At 41.3% G+C, this 19525-nt stretch overlaps 1 protein-coding gene across 9 annotated transcripts in view; it reads right to left on the reverse strand.

Annotated features, from left to right (window-relative positions):
- Positions 1-19525, reverse strand: part of RNLS (renalase, FAD dependent amine oxidase) — a 278787-nt gene that overhangs the window by 62967 nt on the left and 196295 nt on the right. For all 9 annotated transcript variants that reach the window (XR_010412412.1, XM_064594573.1, XM_064594571.1 and 6 more), the window contains exon 5: positions 14630-14803. Coding sequence is in view for 8 of the 9 variants with exons in the window: in XM_064594573.1 (XP_064450643.1) it covers positions 14630-14803 (174 nt within the window). In the remaining variant the exon portion in view is untranslated. The remainder of the gene's footprint in view (positions 1-14629; positions 14804-19525) is intronic.

Below are 19525 nucleotides of genomic sequence, written 5' to 3' on the forward strand. Positions count from 1 at the left end.
TCCCTCTGCCTCTGTCCCTCCCCCCGCTTGCACTCTCTCTCTAAAATAAGTAAATAAATCTTTAAAAAATATATATTAATGGGGTGCCTGGGTGGCTCAGTCGTTAAGCATCTGCCTTCGGCTCAGGTCATGATCTCAGGGTCCTGGGATCGAGCCCCACATCGGGCTCCCTGCTTGGCAGGAAGCCTGCTTCTCCCTCTCCCACTCCCCCTGCTTATTTTCCTGCTCTCGCTATCTCTCTCTCTGTCAAATAAATAAATAAAAATCTTAAAAAAAAGAATTAAAAAAATATATATTAAAAAGAAATGTGCCACAGAATTATTTTAAAATGACCCAAACTTATAAAGTATATAGAAAAGTCATGATCATAACATGAAATTATTACAAAATGAGCATTTTCTTCTCCTAAACATTAAAAGTCATTGTAGAAAAGTACCTGAGGGAGACAGGAGATAAGACACTAATAATTACCACCAAGTGAGATCTTACCATAAACGAGGTAAATTAACATGTGCGAAAAGCTTTTTTAAATCGGTAAAATAGATCATTGGTAGTATGCCAATCTCTGGGATTTATAGTACCTTCATTCAGCCACTTTTATTTTATATTAGGGAATGTATTTGAACTACTCTTTATGTTCTTTGGGAGAGTGAGTTCATTCTCACCAGATATTCTATGTGCTCCCTGACAATTCCTTTCTTTCTTTTTTATTTTTTTTAAGATTTCATTTATTTATTTGAGAGAGAATGAGAGAGAGAGAGAGTGAGCATGAGCAGGGGGAGGGGCAGAGGGAGAAGCAGACTCCCCTCTGAGCAGGGAGCCCGACACGGGACCCGATCCCAGGACTCTGGGATCATGACCTGAGCCGAAGGCAGACGCTTAACTGACTGAGCCACCCAGGCACCCCCAGGACAATTCCTAATCCACTTGGTGGATAAGATGGAGCCAGGGAACTAGTTTTGGTTGGTGGACTATGAGGGGCAGTGAAGTGCGTCACATCCAGTCCACCTCCACTTCCTTCTTCCCTCACCCTGACCCTGGGGGCTCATGTTCCAGAGGCAGAGAGCTACAAGATGAAGTAAGTAGAGCTGCCTGACCTGCGAACGACTTTGTGTAAGCTACAATGCGTCAAGGACGGTGCCCCTGTAGCATTAAGATCTGGGGATATGCCTGTTAATTACCCTGACTCCTACTTATTGCCTATTTCAAGTGCAGAACTTTAAAAATGAAATACCTTGGAAAGAAACGGACTTAAAGCATCTCATACTTCAGATCCTGAGCCCAGATTGTTATCTTTTGTTTTCTTTCATGTTTTGATTAGATCTCATTAATTCATTCTTAATGTACCAAACATTTAATTGAGAAATGACTGTGCATTAAGCAGCGTGCCAGGTGCCGGGGATACAAAGATGAGCAAAGCAAATCCAGTCTTTGAATTCACAGACATCCCAACTTGAAGGAGAAACAGACATTAAACAAATGCAATGTATAGTTTCTGACAATTAAAATACAGGGAGCTATAAAAGGGCAATAGGAACACCGAATGAAATGTGGGAGTGACATTTACACCGAGACAGTCCCATGCAGAGAGAACAGAATGGGGACAGTGGTCTTGAGTGGGCAACACCCCGGCAGGAATGAGAGGTGTGTCAAGGGGGCTAAGTGAGATAAGGGAGCGAGGAGGTAGTGAAATCGGCACGTGCTGGGTCAGGGGCTGGCCAGCTAAGGTCGTGGGCCAGTCACTTGTGTTGGTAAATAAAGTTTTATCGGAACATAGCCGAACCATGAGAGACTATGGACTCTGAGAAACAAACCGAGGGTTCTAGAGGGGAGGGGGATGGGAGGATGGGTTAGCCTGGTGATGGGTATTAAAGAGGGCATGTTCTGCATGGAGCGCTGGGTGTTATACGCAAACAATGAATCATGGAACACTACATCAAAAACTAATGATGGCCTGTATGGTGACTAACATAAAAAAATTTAAAAAAAAGGAACATAGCTATGTCCGATCCTTTATTAATGTCTATAGCTTTTGTTACACTGGTAGACCTGAGTAGTTGTAGCAGAGACTGTATAGTTCACAGAGTCCAAAGTATTCACTCTCTGGCCTTTACAGAAAAAGTTTGTGACCCCTGTACTAGATCATTCAGGACCTTGCCGGTCATGATAAGGATTTGAGGTTGAATCCTGTGTGCACAGGGAAAGCAGTGGAGGGCTCTGAATGGGAAAGGGAGCGGTGTGAACGGATGTGTGTTTTAAGAAGACCGTGCTGGCCCTGTGAAGAATGAACTGGAAAGGGACAACACAGAGAGACCAGCTAAAATAAGGGGCTGTTTTGCCTGAGACAGTGATGACGAGAAGGGGGTTCGATGTCTGTTCTGGTTGCAAGATCAGTATGATTTGCTCATAGATCGGATATTGGGGTAGAGGAGAGGAAGAAACCAAGGATGATTCCTGATTTCTGGCTAAGGAGCTAGCAGACTGGTGGCTCTGTTTTCTGAAACACAGAAGATTAGAGAAGGGACAAGTTCTGAATTTTGAGGCAATCAAGGCACAGTGCTGCACGTGTTAAGTTTGATTATAACATATATGGTTTTTCTGTTTTGTTTTTTAAAGGGAGTAATGCTACTCTAGCAAGCATATTCTGAATTCTATTCCCTGTCCAGGGCTGGAATAATCTTTCCTCTATGTTCCTCGCATTAATTCTGTAAAAAAATTCCATAAATTCCATAGATTCTGCCCATTTCAAGAAAGGGGCCATGTTTAGTGGGACAGCATACATTTTAGGATCTGTTTGGGAGAAGTTTTTTCTTTGGCTAAGACCTCCCAAGTTTTATGAAAACATCTATTTATCCTGAGACACAAGAAGATTTTCAGCCTGTTGCAGCTTTTACAGGCACCGCCAAAAGGAAAAATGGAAGGATTTCAATAGTCCTTTAATTGGGCCCTACCCGGGTCCCCAGAGCAGAGGATTTGTCCTAACTGGCACTCAGAGCTCCAGGCCCATGCTGGAGTTCTTCTGTGGTGTGAAAGCCCCATCTTCCTCTGATGACAAGCCCCGCAAGATGCTTGCTTCCCCACTAGTCACCAGCAATAAACAACCATCCCCTATTATACATTGTTATTTGGGCCTACTCAGCCTCGTGCCCTATAGGAAATTTTGTGTGTTAAGTGGCATTATGATTGGACCCTTTTCCCAAATTGGGCAAGGTTTCCCCCTTGAACCAGCAGTCTGGTCTGCCTCTAAGATATCACTTTATCGCCATAGTTGGGAAACTGGGGTCAGCTTTAGATTTGCAACTGTTCAAAAGGATTCCACGAGTGGATGAAATAGATCTCTGGGCTTGAGGATTTGACCTAAAGCTTTGCTCTAGTTCAACTGGTACATTAAAGGGAAGTTTCAGTCCTAAAGTTATAAAATGTTGAATTTGAATAACTGACACTGATTTAATCAGATGGTGAAGATTTTATTTATGATTGTGTCAAAATATTTCTGGCCTTTTTCATAGAGCAAATTTACTGGTTTACTGTGGACACTCTTATCTCCTTTACAAATAAGACCAGTGGAATTATTCTTTCTGTTTTATTTTGACAGAAAAAAAAAAGAGATTGAATCTATGTTTTGGCAAAAGTTCTTAAATCAAAGGGACTGTAATCTTTATGATATTGTTAGCTACTCTTGAGAAACCATTATTATGAATATAGACAGTGGAAAAGGGAACAAACAGACGTTTTATTTTTGATAAAAAAGAGTGAACTAGGTTCGGTTGAGCTCAAGGTTCTAAAATGCCTTCCCCATCACTATTAAATAATGTAAGGATATATAACATCACCAACAAAGATTTCACCAGGTATATGTGTAATAGAAATCTATTTCAGTGAGGAAAACTATATTTTAAATTCAAGGATGCTTCATTCTTACAAACATGAATTTGGAATATTTTATACTGAAGAATTCCCTTAGTCCCACAGATCGGTTATAAATATTAATGGAATTTCAATATATTCTTTTCAGATCCCAATGTTTAATATTCATTCATATTAGGCAGGGAATTCAATGACCTGTCCTCTACACGGATTCTTCTCATTATCTAAATGAGCACATATATGAAGTCTGTAGGGGCAATGGTCACTAAAACTGGCAGGGCCCACATATGATCTTTAGAGGGCATATCAAAGCCTTCTCAGCTCACTCAATAAGAAGAAAGTCACTGGTAATAAACCAAAGGGTTCTTTAGGCGAAACTGACTCAATCACATCACATCTGGGCACAATGATGGATTGGTGCTTCTGGACAGAGTTAAAAATGCTAACTGATATAAAGTATTTATGAAGCACAATGCGATTTCCTGTGGTGGGACCCTGCAGTCCGACTTGCAAACCTGCTCTGTTTGTCTCAGCCCTTTGATCTGCTGACGGCTTAACTTCGGTGTCTTACTCTTCTCGGATATGCTGCAGTGCAAATTTTTTTTGTGAATAATTCTCATGCAAAAAGTCATCTGAGATTCCATAAAAAGACAGAAGAACTACATCTCACTTAATGTTATCCCAGCTTAACACCTTCTTCAGGTACAGAGATATTGTTCACCCACCCTAACAACGCGTGTTATTATTTTTAACAAAAGATAATATAACTTAATTAAACTAGTACCGTTGGCAATTTCCTTTTCTCATCTCTTTCTCAGAATCGAAGAGGTTTATGTAACTGATAGACTGAGACCGTAAAATAATTTATGTGACAGCAACTATAAAAATAGCATTTACTGCCCTACTATGTGCCAGGCTTGGTACTAGGATTTTCAGACATACCATCACACTCAGCCCCTGAAACATTCCTGGGAGATGTTATTAACCTTATACTTACAGTACAGGTAAGTGAAACCAGAGAGATTATGAAACTTATTCATGGTCAGAGCTTTCTAAGGCTGAATCATGTGAAAAGGCTGCCATTCAACTTAATGGCTCAAACTAACTGGAAGAGTTGAGTTATACTTGGGAGCTAGGTCTCTGTGAGTGCAAAGCCCACTGCATCATGCTGGATAGTACTGGTTGTTTTTGACCATCCATGAGAATAAAAACTAAGTCATGAATTATACAGTAAAGAATTCACCACTCCCCGAGCTTGGGTTAATATGAACTCATCATTTACGGCAAGGTTTCTATGCAAGATAGCATTTCATTTTAATACCATCGGGATACAAAACAGAGACATGACTGCTAAACTGTGGCAGGGAAATGACACATTTGTGGAGCTTATCACATATTTTCTAAGTTCAGTATTTCAGCTGGAGCACAGTTGTTCTTTATTCAAGTATTAAAAAGAACTATCTTTCACAAAGAGAACAGTGGGATCCTTTGAAGCGTAACCTTGGAAATCAAGGTCTGTGTTACAGGGCATCATTCAAAACAGATGTATATTCTCTAGAGACCACGGTAAATTTGTTGCTGAGAATGCTTGTACCTCTTTGGGGAGAAGGCTCCATAAAATTTCCAGGTCTTACTGGCAATCCCTCTGATACAGTCTAGTCAACTAGTCCCAGTGTTCGAGGCACGGAGAGCCTCCCAAAGAGGCTTCTGATCATTCTGATTGCCAAGAACTCACATGTGCTTTTCAAAGGCTTCCAGATTCAGAAATTACAAAGGGAGCTCATTCATTTTATATGATTCAAAGGGCAGTGCTAACAGATCCCTAGATTGTCTTAGGGATGAACAATGGGCTGACTAGCTATTAATTTTCCTTGCCTGCTAAGTGGGTGACCAGGGCCAAAGGCTTAATTCTCAGTGTCAGCGAAGCATTAATTCTCAGGACCAGGGAAGGGCATCTCAGAACTACACTGAGGATGATGGGCTCAGCAAATTATTGAGCTCCAAGTCCACACTCCCATTATGCCGTGATGCTAGTGTCTATCTCATATTTTCAGTCTGGATGCAGATAAGAGGGACCAGCTAATGAATAGCGTGCATGATGGATCGTGGCATGTATCCTGCTACAGGGGAGAACTTCTAATTCTGGAGAAAGCAGCAGGCTCTGCAAACAGGGCATTTCAATTCTTCAGCCCACGAGATGTTTAGATTGACCTGAGGTGGAATTCTTGACAGGGAGGGAAATGGTGAAATCTTTTCTGAGGGAGCTCTAGGCAAAGGACCTCTTTGGGTCGATGTCGTCATAGGCCCGGATAAAAATGGACCAGAATTAAGACCTGTCAAGCTCTCATCCAGTTCAGTGGTCTACACAGCCTCTCAGGACCCGAGGCTCACAAGCTGACGGAGTGCTACGGAGCTTTACAAGACTGTTCTCAACTTGCAGAGGTTTTGAGATGCCTCCAGGATGATGAAAACCATGCACTTGTCTGGGAAGCAGAGCAAAGCACATCATTTTGAGCCTTGGCTTCCAACCCAGAGTGTTGACAGCTTCACTTCAGACCACTGTAAGGACTTAACTTCACGATCCTTCGAAACAGTTCAGTCCCACAGAGACAGTCTTTTCCCAATTCCCCGTGCCCCCAGCGAGTTGACCCAGTCGCAGGTATAATGGAAGCAGCAAGTTGGACTTTACTTTATTCGAGGTCCAGAGGATGAGGAGTTCTGTCTTGATTCAAAATATTGTTCTCAACTCAAGACGTGGGCTTGCCACCCTCCAAGGGCCCGCTCGGAAACTAACCTGAAGAAATCTCAAAGTTCCTATCAAATTTCATCCTAGATATTCCCCAAAGCGCCTGGACTATGTTGACTTTACTCAACAAGTCCCCAATAAAAAAGCAAGCATGGATTTAAAGCAGTTGCTCAATCCAGAGCTGTGTTGGGTTGTAGGGAGCTGTGGGAGTGGTCACAGAGTAAATCATCCAGCAAAGAAGTTACAAATCCACGCAGTGATCCCTCGGGTCAAGCCAGAGCCTTCCATCATCCAGCTGGCTTTTTCCTCTTCCCCTTCTCTGCTCCTCCCCCTCCCCGTTGTCTCAGGACATCTGAAATTTTCTCCTCAATTAGGCAAAGCTATTTAGCTCTCCCTGTTTCCACTCCCAATTGGCATCCCATCCCTTTCAGGTGCTCAGCAGACAAAAGAACCACCCCTTAAAAGGACTGGAATCACAAATAGCCAAAATTAGATGTTATTACATTTAATAGAACAGTTTTTTATCAGACAATAGCTACCCACCTAGTTCCATGACCTTTGTTAGCAGAGAGGACAGAAAGACCATGGCAAGTCCCACCTGGGCCCCTCTGCGGATCTTTCCCCCATTGCTGTACACTGACCTCCCTCACCTCCTTACTAAGCCAAGACAGAGTTCTCCCTTGCTTTTTCTTTTCGAAATCGGCAGCAGTAATGGCAGCCTTTGCCAGTTTTTCTGTTGCTCTCACCTACGACCTCTCAGTTTCAGATCCGTACACCATGGCCTGATTCTCATTCCCGCCTTCTGCCCCACTAACCGTGGATAAAACCACACTCAGTCACCAGCACATCTGGCTCTTGCATTCAAGACCCATTCTGAGACTCACCAAAGACCCAACATGAAGGTCTTTGGTGAGTCTCAGCCCGACAGCCACAACTTCAGGCCAACAGCCCAAGTGAAAATACCACTCTCAGAGGGCAGGGCAGGCAGAACACAGAGGGGGAAGGTTGGAAAAAAAAGGGACTAAGGATATTCAATCCTGCTCAACTTCTCAGTGTGGCTGTTCTGTACATTTGTAATTTGCAACTGTTTGTAGTTACAGAAATGCCAGGAAGCTACACACTCCAGACTTTCCTCACCGTTTTGCTCACTGCCTCCTAGACATTTCATGACTTACTTGTATGGAACTTTTTAGCAGCCCCAGGAGAAAGTTAAATAATAGGCCGGGCTAAAGTTTCTGACTTATTCACGGATTGAAATGTTTCATGGCCCCCACTTCTCATTTCTTCACCTAAAGAAAGAAGAGTATTGGCTCCATGTTGACAGAAGGTCTTAAGTGTTGTTTTAAAAGCTTATAATACTGTCACGAGGCAACACGACTTTCCCCGGTTTTGATTCCAGATGTGAGTTAATGGTCTCTATGTTGTCTCTGTTCGTGCATCCATTTATATTTAGGAGGACGCTTCCTTGACTCCAGGTCACTTGTCTCAACAGAGCCTCTCTATCTCTTTCCTTCAGAATTCCACATTCGAGCAGACCACGGAACTCTGTTTCATGAGGGTGGGGACTAAGAGCCCCTAGTTCTTAGTACAGAGCCATTCAATACATATTCGTAAATAACTGCTCAACAAATTGAGAATGGAAACATATAAAGCAAATATCTGTGACTTCAGTTATTCTGAAAGAAACGTCTGTAAAATATCTTTCCTGGTAATACTCTCCACAGGACATTTTTAAAGTTTGGGGTTTTTGTTGTTGTTGTTGTTATTTCTAAGGGATAAGCAGACTAAAGTTTGTTTTTGATGTTATATATTTCGCCGCATTTTCCAGTTTCCTTCCGTCTCTGGCACTGATTTTCATATGAGTTAATTTGCTTGGCAAGTGGGAGGGCACGTGCTCTCTTGGGTGTAAATCGTTCCCCTTGAGGATAGCTTGATAGGGAATCCAGAGGCTGAAAGGGGTCTGCTGTTTGTTTTTACTTTGTATGCAAATGTTCTCCTTACAAGATGGGCTCAGTAATTTCACTCTCTAATGAAAATCCTTTTTGTTTTGAGAATTGGCAAATATTATGTGAAATGAGATCAGTGCATTTTATGATTTGTGCCTATTGATGTAAGTGACAACAAACAGACATTTAGTTTTACGTGTATGTGTATACACACGTAGACACACACGTGTATTTTTTCCTTGCTGGGAGATCATCCCAAGATTTCGATATTACGATCATGTGACATTCTGGGGCATCACTGTAATAATGAGATGGATATTTGTAATTAGTATTGGCTGTTTAGTAAATTGTCTTAACAGGTTGATCTGGACAGCAGCAGCTACCTAATTGAGTCACAAATGACTACGTCTATTATACAAAAGAGCATATCATGCATCTTGTAACTGGTTATTGCTGGTTATTTTAAGACAATGATTGCTATTTTACCTGGGAGCTCTGCTTCTGGAGTTCGTATTTTAGAACAAAAGCCCGAACAGGAAACCTAACCATTTTTCAGGATTACAGCTCCTTTTTCCCTTCCTTCCCCCCACACTACAGTCTCCTTTCCTTCTTCTCCCTCTTCCTTTTTTGTTCTACTTCAAAGTGTTACCTCTCTTGGGGCGCCTGGGTGGGTGGCTCAGTGATTGACTCTTGATTTGGGCTCAGGTCATGATCTCATGGGTCGTGAGATCGAGCCCCACATGAGTGGGGAGTCTGCTTGAGGATTCTCCCACTCTCTCTGCCCCTCCCCCCACCCCATGTTGGTGCATGCGCACTCTAAAACAAATAAATCAGTCTTTAAAAAAACCCCAAGTGGACCTCTCTTGATTACATTTTCTGCAAGTTTAAGGGCAAATAATACCACATTTATTCGCATCCTAAAGCAGACCACTTTGTACTGTCAATTGCACGGCTGTCTGCTTAACTGGAATAAGCACAAACTCCCTTAAGCGAACCCAAGGTGACTGGATTTGAGGCCCCAGGCTCATCCCAATTATTTACAGGATTTCGTATTATGCTCCTGTTTTTTTTATAAAGAGTTGATGGAATCGACAGCTCGGTGAAGAACATTCCTGCGTCTTCTGTTAGAGGCAAGACACATTAGACTAGCGTTTGTTACTCAAGGATCCCTGACAGTAAAGTCCTGGCAGGTGTAAACTCCATGTGATGAAAACGTTTGTTCATTTGTTTGTTTTCTTTGGGGATGAATTGAACGGATTCCTTTGATGAGTTATCGAAAGCTGTGTAATTATAGTCATTGGCCATTGACATTTCTAGAATTGCAGATTATATTAATCTCCTCAGATTGCTGCCTATTGGCTATTTTACTATCGTTAATACTCTTCCTGATGGTGAACAGGGAAGGATGCTGAAATTGTGACCAACCATTTTCAGGGTAACTTATATATCTTACTTATTAAGGCCACCCAGCCTCCTATCTGCACTGGTATCAGAGGGCTGCATTCACCAAAGGGAGGCTTTTATATTTATGCCCTTTGCTTTGGGAAATATAATATCCAAATGCAAGAGTGGCATTATTAGTTGTGATAATAGGTGCTATAGATACTGACTTATTACTTGCTAAGTGCTATATGAAACTCCTTTTATATGTTAAAGCCATTTCATCCCCAAATCTTTGGGGTTGGTTTTGTTTTCCTCAACATACTGATCAATAAACAGATAGTTTAAGTAATTTATCCAAAATCAAACAGCTATTAACAGGTAGAACTGAGTTGAATCTAAGAAGTTACTCCTGGCCAGGCTAATTCCAAATATAAGATCTTGAGAGGGATCTCTTGGGATCTTCTTGGGAGATGTGAAATAATAGAATATATATACATATATTAGTCTCTCCCCTTGGCTCCTGGCTCAGAGCTCCTAAAATCTTTGTAATTTCCCAAGTGATAAGAGCACTAAAAACATCTTTTGTTCAAATAGTTGGTCTTTGATCCTGGTTCCTAACATGGAGCTCCTAAATCCCTTGGAATTTCTTGAGGGATAGAAGTTGTCTTCTTTTTTTTTTAAAGATTTTATTTATTTATTTGACAGAGAGAGAGAGACAACACAAGCAGGGGGAGTGGGAAAGGGAGAAGCAGGCCTCCCGCGGAACAGGGAGCCCGATGCGGGACTCGATCCCAGGACCCTGGGTTCATGATCTGAGCCGAAGGCAGACACTTAATGACTGAGCCACCCAGGTGCCCCAGAAGTTACCGTTTGTTCTAATGAGGCAACTCTTGGTGGGTTCCAGGGTAGCTTCAAGCTTCTCCCATCTCTAAAAAATAAAATCAGTATTTTTCTATTGATGGCTTCCAGATCAGCCTTTGCCACCCCCCTTCACTGGCCTACGATTCCCCTGCAGGTTGGAGGCACACAGTGATGTCAAGTCAGGGTTTCCCAAGGGTGTCCAGGGGCACCATTTCTGTTGGATATTAGTAGGTATGGCACTCAAATAAAATACCCCTGGTCAAATACATTTGGGAAATTTTAGATTACATGAGTGAGAAGGTGGCTTTTTAAAAACAGGAATGTCTTTTAATAGAGCAATATGACCTGAAACTCTCTAAATTCGAGATAAAGTTGGTAGCATTTTGCAAATGTTTGTGATCACAGAGCCCCTTCCCACAGAGCCTATCAAGGAACTCATGTTCCATTGAACGCATTTTGGGAAACACAAACCTAAGTACAGTGGCTCCCACCCCTAACTATCGGTACCTGAAGCTGGGTCTCACATGTCTTGGAATTCAGCCCTTCTGCCTAAGGAGATCTGGGTTCTCACTGTGGCTTTCGGCATGAACTGCCTATTCCCGACATCTGACAAATGACTACTCCTTGACCTTTGTCTGGTCTGGCCCACGAATCCTTCATCCTCTGGCTCTCTTTAAGACTTAACAACAGACTGCATTTTGTGGACTCAACCCTGCCACTCTTTTCTTGCTGCTGCCTTACCTCCCCTTCATTACTTGACTGTGTATATTTACAGTATTAATTCTAAATTCAATCAGACACTCCAAGGACAGGGTGGGTGCGGGGTAGTGTTAGCAACATAAAGAGACAACTCTTACTGGTCTACTTAAATATCAGCACCAATAAAATACAGCAGAGTTATTCTATGTGGACATTTATATTGTATGAATTCAACTAGACACATGTAGCACCCTGGCCCCAGATAGTGAGGGGAAAAAAAAAAAGTTTAAATGCAAGGCAGTTAGATTTTATGTTAGGGGACGCCATTACTGGAGGCCTCCCATAATTTAAAACTCGCATAATCCAAGATTAACTTGCCATAAAACTGGCAAAGAAAGGCAGGCATTTTGTTGCTGTCCGAAGAGGCACCTGCTGTAGCAAGAACAGGGTTTCCAATCTACCCAGCCTTCCCGCTTTAAAACTCAGTGGTTGTTAATACAAAAAAAATTTTTTTATTTCTCTTATTTCAGATGCTGCCAATCATGTGAGAATTTATTAATATGTTTCTCTTGCGCTCTTTCAAAGTTGCATACCTCTTTAATAAATTGCTACTGCATTGTACTCTGGGTGCTGTCACTCACTGCCCCACTCCATTCGTACAGCGATTTAATCTGTTAGGAGCTACGACTGCTATTTCTTTCTTTCCATGCACCGTTCACAGTAGAAAATATCACTCTGTCCTATAAATGCAAGCCAACTACTTCATCTGGCCTCAACCAAAGAAACTGAAATCTATGGGATGTTGGAACGATGGCTATCCTGAATTTACTGAAAGGTATTTCTCTCTCCAAAATGTCATGTAGATTTAAGTGATTTTCAAAGATAATTCTGAACCTACACGGTTCTTCTCTTTATGTGTCAACTTTGGAAATTTACCTCCCGTCTACGATGTGACTTGACTTGAAAATTCACGATGGGCGTTATGTATTGCCAACCTAGCATCTGCTACTCCCTTCTTTCCTCCAAACAAAACCCTATTTTTTCAGGTATCTACCCCTCATATGACTCAAGGAAGATGATCCTAACAGCAATTCCAGGAGTAAATCTTGATCTGTCTAGTTCTTTGTGGCAGTCCCATCCCCCCTGCTGGTGAATGATGACTTTCAGACTGGTCAGGAAACCGAATTCTGACCTATGACATACAAGATGACGTCAGTTGAGGGGGCTCTGGAAAGAATTCCTTGATTCTTAGAAAGAAACAGAAACAGAATGGTCCTCTTCTTCCTGAACATGTTGGGTCTGGATGTGATTCCAGTGGTTAGCGCTATCTTGTACCAATCCTCCGAGAAAGAAGGTCTCTACCTCAAGAGTGAAGAGAGCAGAGAAGGATAATTCTAGGTCCTTGAAGATATTGCTCAGGTCTCGAATTGATCCTTCCTGATGTCTCCCCAACTTCTTCCTCTTCGATAATGTGTCAGTCAGCTTGGACCGGCGTAACAAAATGGCATAGACCGCATGGCTTAAACAATACAAATGTATTTCTCTTTGCTCCAGAGGCTGGGAAATTCAAGATCAAGGTGCCAGGCGATTGGGTTTCTGGTAAAGCTTCCCTTCCTGGCTTGCAGAAAGCCTGCCTTCCCGCCTTCTCACCATCCTCATTCAACCTTCCCTTAGTATGTGCACGAGGAGAGAGAACTCTCTCTTCCTCATTTTGTAAGGCCGCCAATCATCCTGGATTAGGATCCCACCCTTATGACCTCATTTAACCTTCATTATATACTAAAAGCCTTATCTCCAAATGTAATCACACTGGAGATTAGGGCTTCAACACATGAATTTCGGAGGGATACAATTCAGTCCACAGCAGATAATACAAATGATAATATAACATAACTCACACCCTTATGTTGTTTAAACAACTTTAAATTGGTTTTTCTGTTACATATTACTGAATACACCCTAACAGATATCGTATCTTATGAAACAGGACACAAAGGATAATGTCCAACTCATAACATATAACATGAGAAGATCAAGGGCTATTCTTTTCTCAGAACAAAGAAGTTGTAGAGTTAAAAATGGTTACTCCATTGTTGTTACAGGGCATTTCATGAACTGCTGATTGTACATATATGTGGTATCATGTTAACATAAACAGTCTAGCCCTGAGGGAGTTTTAAGTTATAAAAGAAACATTTTTCTAAGATCAAGTACTCTGATATAAAAACCATACTCCAGCCCAGTTCTATCATTATAAAGTTCTGCCAAGCCAAGAGATGTTAGTTGGTGATTTTATCAAGCAAGACTTCTAACTAATGGCTTGGTGAAACCATCACTGCAACAGAAAACACCATAACAAACTGAAATGACAATTCCCTGCAAGAATTTAGTCGTTTCCGGTCGTTAGAGCTTATTCTTCAAAAAGCAGTTATCTTAGGGATCATTCTAATCCTGCGAAGAAGAAGACACTTTCTCCTTTATTCCTGAGATGAGCGTTATGTTGATTCTTGAAATTCCAATCTAATTTTAATAACTACCTTCAACAAAAAGGGTGGAGTGGAGATGTTAGCCCATTCTAGTGAAGCTCTTACGAAACAATTTACTTATCATTTTCGTCATATTGTACACAAAGTAATTTTATGTAGTCTTCCAGATGAAAATCAAATAAATAAGATGATACTGAAGTGAAGGATTTTCATAACATAGTAAAATTCGCTTTTTATTTCTAGCTTGGGAAGTGGAAAGAGTAGCACTTAGCAAATTTAGAAACACAGCCAAACAAACAGAAAACAACTCCACCAAGCCACAAAGGAGGAGAGATACTTCTGCATATAGATGGACCCATAGTAAAGCAATAGAACTTGGGCCATTTTGAAATCTTAAAACTCCTGACACTATTTTCATGAACTCAGTAATACAAACCATGTGGTGAATGATTTTCTGAAAAACTTTGCTGGTTTCACTGTGTATTTTATTATTGGCCAAATGTGACATTAAATTTTATCCCCTGTGGCTTGGAGTTAAATGCTTGCTCTGTTCAGAATGGTAACACTCAATTAAACAGCATTTTTCATGATCTACACCCACCATTGTTACTGTATTTAAGGGAAATAATGGGGGTACTGACCTATATTGCGTTTCTTATTATCAATGGAGATGAAGCGTATGCAGGGATTACTGGTGATGTACTGCCCAGCCCAAGGGACATCAATCTTCGTGCCAGCTTCATAAAAGAGGCCCAGAGCGTAGCGAGAGGAGTAGCTCACAGACTCCAGTTGCTGCCTTTGGCATTTGCTAATTACTGTGGAAGAAAAAGTACAGGGCATTAAACTTGGAAATATCATCTTTCCCTTTAGTGCATCAAATATAAAAAAGTCCTTTAAACCAGTTCCAACTGTGGCCCTTAACTCCGTCTCACTCATGATGAATTTTGAAAGGTAGTGCAAAACAGCATCAGCTCTAATTTCTTTTTGCGATGATTACTGACCTTGGCACAATTGTTTTTAACCAAGCTGAAGGTCCAAACTCTTTAGACTGGCATTCAAGGCTCTCAAAATCTGGCACCACGTTGCTTTTCCAGCTTTGGATCCTAGTTATTATCCTGGGACTATCTGGCAACACTATAGGGTCCACATACTGAGCACTTTCTAGGAGTCAGGGTCCTTGCCAAACACTTGATAAAGGCATTTCACTCTATCCTAACAACAGCTGAATAAAGCAGAGTATTACTCGCACGTTCCAGGCGAGGAGGCTAGTGCACCATCCCTTATGAACCCTTAAATTCTTCTATGTCATATAGGTTTTGTTTGTCATCTTTCTTGCAGTGGATTACAATTCCTTAAGCATGGCAACCATACCTTAGGCATCTGTGTCCTAAGCCTCTACCCTACTCATTACACGCATACCAAAAAATGAAAGCATAAAGGAACAGAAAGGCAAACACAGACACACAAAGTTAGTTAAAATGTAGGAGGTAAATCATCAATCCCCAAATGGAGAAAGACCGGGAAAGAAATTAGGCAGGTTTGGGTTCAAATTCTGACTCCGCCATGTGACACTGGTTAAGTTACTTATTCTAAAGTAGTCTATAGTCTTCTTGTCTATAGGCAGCAATGATAGTACAGGATGTTGTGAGGATCACACCAAATAATGTGTAGCACAGTGCTTGGCATAGGATACGTGTTAACCAAACAGCCACTTTTTCTATTACAGAGAAGAAAATATTTGTTCCATCCGGGACGGGGAAGGAGGAGATTTTCCTCACTTTTCAATCTCCATCTATCTTCCTACCCTCAAGGGTGTCAGGGAATCGCTTGTTCATATATGCACAGCATTAATAATGTGGGTTTCAGAGAAGGCCACAGTTCTATTCTGAAGGCTTAGGCAGGCTCGTTCAGACAGGAAACATATACAACTTTTTCGTGTAATTATCGAAAACTGTCCTAATCTACAACAGCGGGGATAGGCAGACCTCAGGCATGGGCAGTACTTCAGCTAAACCTTAGGGAAGAGGCCTTAGGAGCTAGGGAGAAGGTATGAAGGTTATTCAATGAATTATTTAAGCACACTAATAATCCTATACATTATCATAGCGTATTCTTGGCTACAAAATATTTTTAGAGCTAAGACCTTCTTGGATCTTCACAAAAGCCCTGTAAATTAGGTGTTTTTACCATCCTCATTTTACACCCCTAGGAAGCCGATATTCAGAGAGGTTAATGAACCGGCCCTGGGTTACACAGCTTCCAAGTTGTGCGGCCAATGAAACCAGAACTTCCGTACTGGAGTCATGTATATATCCTCATTACTCCACGCTCTCCCCTCCTGAGCTGTAATTCTGAGCTTCAAAGTGAAATCTGGCATTGCTTTCTCCTCTGACAGGAATGCCTATTTTGCACTCACTCATAAGTAAAGGCATCATCGTTCCCTCTAACCATCATTGTCTGCCTTATTGAAAGATTGAACTACTTGAAGAACAAATGATCTGACACTGGCCTTGTTATACTCAATGTCTCTTGGGGTTCATTTTATTATTTAATCTGCTGTTACAGTTATGGCCTGATGTTATGCTTACTGCTTTCTGAGACGAAGGAGGGGAAGGAGACTCTTACTGGTGGTTGAGCACATACCGTGGACTTTGGGGCTTATCGCTGTTTCTCATTTTTTTCAATTAAAAACCAAAGCAACAGAACTGTGTCATCAGCTATGTGGTAACTGAAAGGGCCTAAAACTCTCTTTTTTTTTTAACCCAAATTGAAGGGCCAACCAGGTTGGCAACCAAACTGGACCCCCCCCCCCCCCTGCCAACATGCACACATTTCACCAGTTTTTAGGCAAGCTGCCAAGTGGCAGACCCCACTGGGTGGCCCCATGAAAAGGTAACTGGTCAGTCTCTATCCAGACACAGACATTAACCATAAACACCCTTGCCTGCTCCGGGAGCCCCACGGTTCACTCTGAGGACAGGGAAGTATGACTTCTGATGGCAACAATCTCAATTTCTGGACATACGCACTTACGAACAATCATCGTTAGGGCCGGAAAAGTTTTGAATTGTTGTAGAGCCTAAAAAAATGGAGTTATTTTGTTTGAAAAATTTTCTTATGCAGAATGCTGAGGGGAGCATCCCTAGGTTCCAAACACATATATTTTTTGGCAAGAAAAATGATAGGTTTTCTACTATCATGTATTCAAAAGGGCCATATATCCACAAAACAAGGCTTAGATAAAAATGCCAAATTCCAGTATAATGAATCTTCACCTGGATGTCACCCTCGCTGAATTCTGAACCACCAGGGTTATATAATTATGTTTCATAGATGTGTGTGATGTGTGGATATGGGGAGACAAAGGACAGGGAGAGAGAGAGAAAGAGGCCTGAGCTGTACTCCTGAATTAAATCAAGTAATTTCATTTTCTTGTTTCTTAACCTATAAAAGAAACCTAAACATATATATTCTGCCTATTTCCTATATATTTTTTAAAAAATATTTTATTTATTGATCTGAGAGAGAGGGAGAGAAAGAGCTAGCATGAGCCGGGAGTGGGGAGGGGAGAGGCAGAGGGAGAAGCAGACTCTCCGCTGAGCAAGGAGCCTGATGTGGGGCTCAATCCCAGGACCCTGAGATCATGACCTGAGCAGATGCTTAACTGACTGAGTCACACAGGTGCTCCTATTTCCTCTATTTTTTTGGTGATCATCTCATTCATTCATTCATTCATTCATTCATTCATTCATTCATTCATTGCCTACTTTATGCCGGCACTATTCTAGATATCAGGGACATGACGCCAAAAGCTAAAGCCTCTGCTCTCATATAGCTCACATTCTAGTCAGAGAGAGGCCAGTTATAAACTGAGAACCAAGTCAATGGTATGTCAGTTGGTGAGAAGAACTATAAAGAAAAATGAAGCAGGATAAACGGATAAACGTGACAGGTCTGTGTGGTGACGCTGTTTTATACAGGCTGTCAGGGATCTAGGTCTCCTCTGAGGATTTTATTCTGATTGACATGGGTAGTTACTGCTGGTTATGAGCCAAAAACAGATACTACCAAGCCTCTGTTTTAAAGACTATTATTCTGGCTACAGATAAAGACTCCAAGAGAGGAAGTGGGTAAACACTATTGAAGTCACGTTAGAATGGAGATAACATAGAGGAGGGTCAGAAGTGGTTACATTTTGGATGGAATATATATGTGTGTATGTTTGTGTGTGTGTATATATATCTATGTGTATATAAACACATTTACATTAACTATTTTATACGTGTGTGTATTTATATTTATAAATATTTATATTTTATTTGTATTTGTATTTATAAATATATATCATGTAATTTTTAATTTTCATAAAGAGAAGTATGCCTTGATGAATTTTCCTACAAACATACCAGTATAACCACCAGCTAGATGAAGAAACAGAATATTACCAGAACCCTAGAAGCTACCTTGGCCCCACTTTTCAGGCCCTCCCTGCCAAAGGGAATCAGTACTCCTGAATTCTAACCCCACAGACTGGTTCAGTTGTCCTCGAACGTCACGTACACAGAACGACGCAGTGCGTACTCTTAGTGTTCGGCTTCTTTCACTCAATACTAAGCTTGCAATATTTACAGATGCTGTTGTACGTAGTTGTAGTTGGTCCCCACTGTAGGATAAGACATTTCCTATCATCTTATCATTTCCACAGTTCCTACTGTGGATGGACATTTGGATTGCTTGTAGTATTTGGTGATGATAAACGTAATGTGAAGAACATATCATGTGTTTCTCTCGGGTATATATCTAGCACTGGGGCTCCCGAGCATGGGGTTCCCTTCCACTCAGCTTTCCAGATCCTGCCAGATGTTTTCTAAAGTGATTGTGCCAACCTGCACTGCCCCCCCGCCCCGCAGTGAACAGAAGTTCAGTTGCTCTACATCTTGGTCCATGTTTGCTACTACCTAACCACCTCCTTAATTTGGGGGTGTAGTGATATCACACTGTGGTTTTACTCTGCATTGCATGGTGACTCATGTTTGGAAAACCTGCCATGTTTATTTGGATATCCTTTAGTGATCTCCTGTTCAAATCTTTGCTCATTGTTCTTCTGGGTTGTCTACCTTTTTCTTATTGCTACGTAGGAGTTCTTTACATATTCTGGACAGGAGTCTTGTATGTGAATTATAGACTTTCTTCTCCGTGGCCTGCAGTTTTACTCTCTCAATCATGTGATTTTGTGAACAGAGTTTTAACTTTTATAGAATTTACCATTTTCTTCCATCTGCAGTTAGCATGTTTGTGTCCTATTTAAGAACTCTTTACCTACTCCAAAGCCTTGAAGATATTTTATTTATTTACTCTTTCTGAAAGATTTATTGGTTTACCTCGCATAGGGTTTTAGACATATTCGGAAGATAAAACAGCCGTGATCCCTATGGGCTTGGAAAGGTGGTCTGAGGGAAAGAGGTCAAATGGGGAATAGATGTGACGTTACTCCTCACTCACTCTAGTTAAACAACAGCTTTCTTATTATCTAATTT

Source organism: Mirounga angustirostris, unplaced genomic scaffold, assembly GCF_029215605.1.
Source record: "Mirounga angustirostris isolate CCGP_5_RB_7025 unplaced genomic scaffold, mMirAng1.0.hap1 SCAF_6, whole genome shotgun sequence".
Lineage (NCBI taxonomy): Eukaryota > Metazoa > Chordata > Mammalia > Carnivora > Phocidae > Mirounga > Mirounga angustirostris.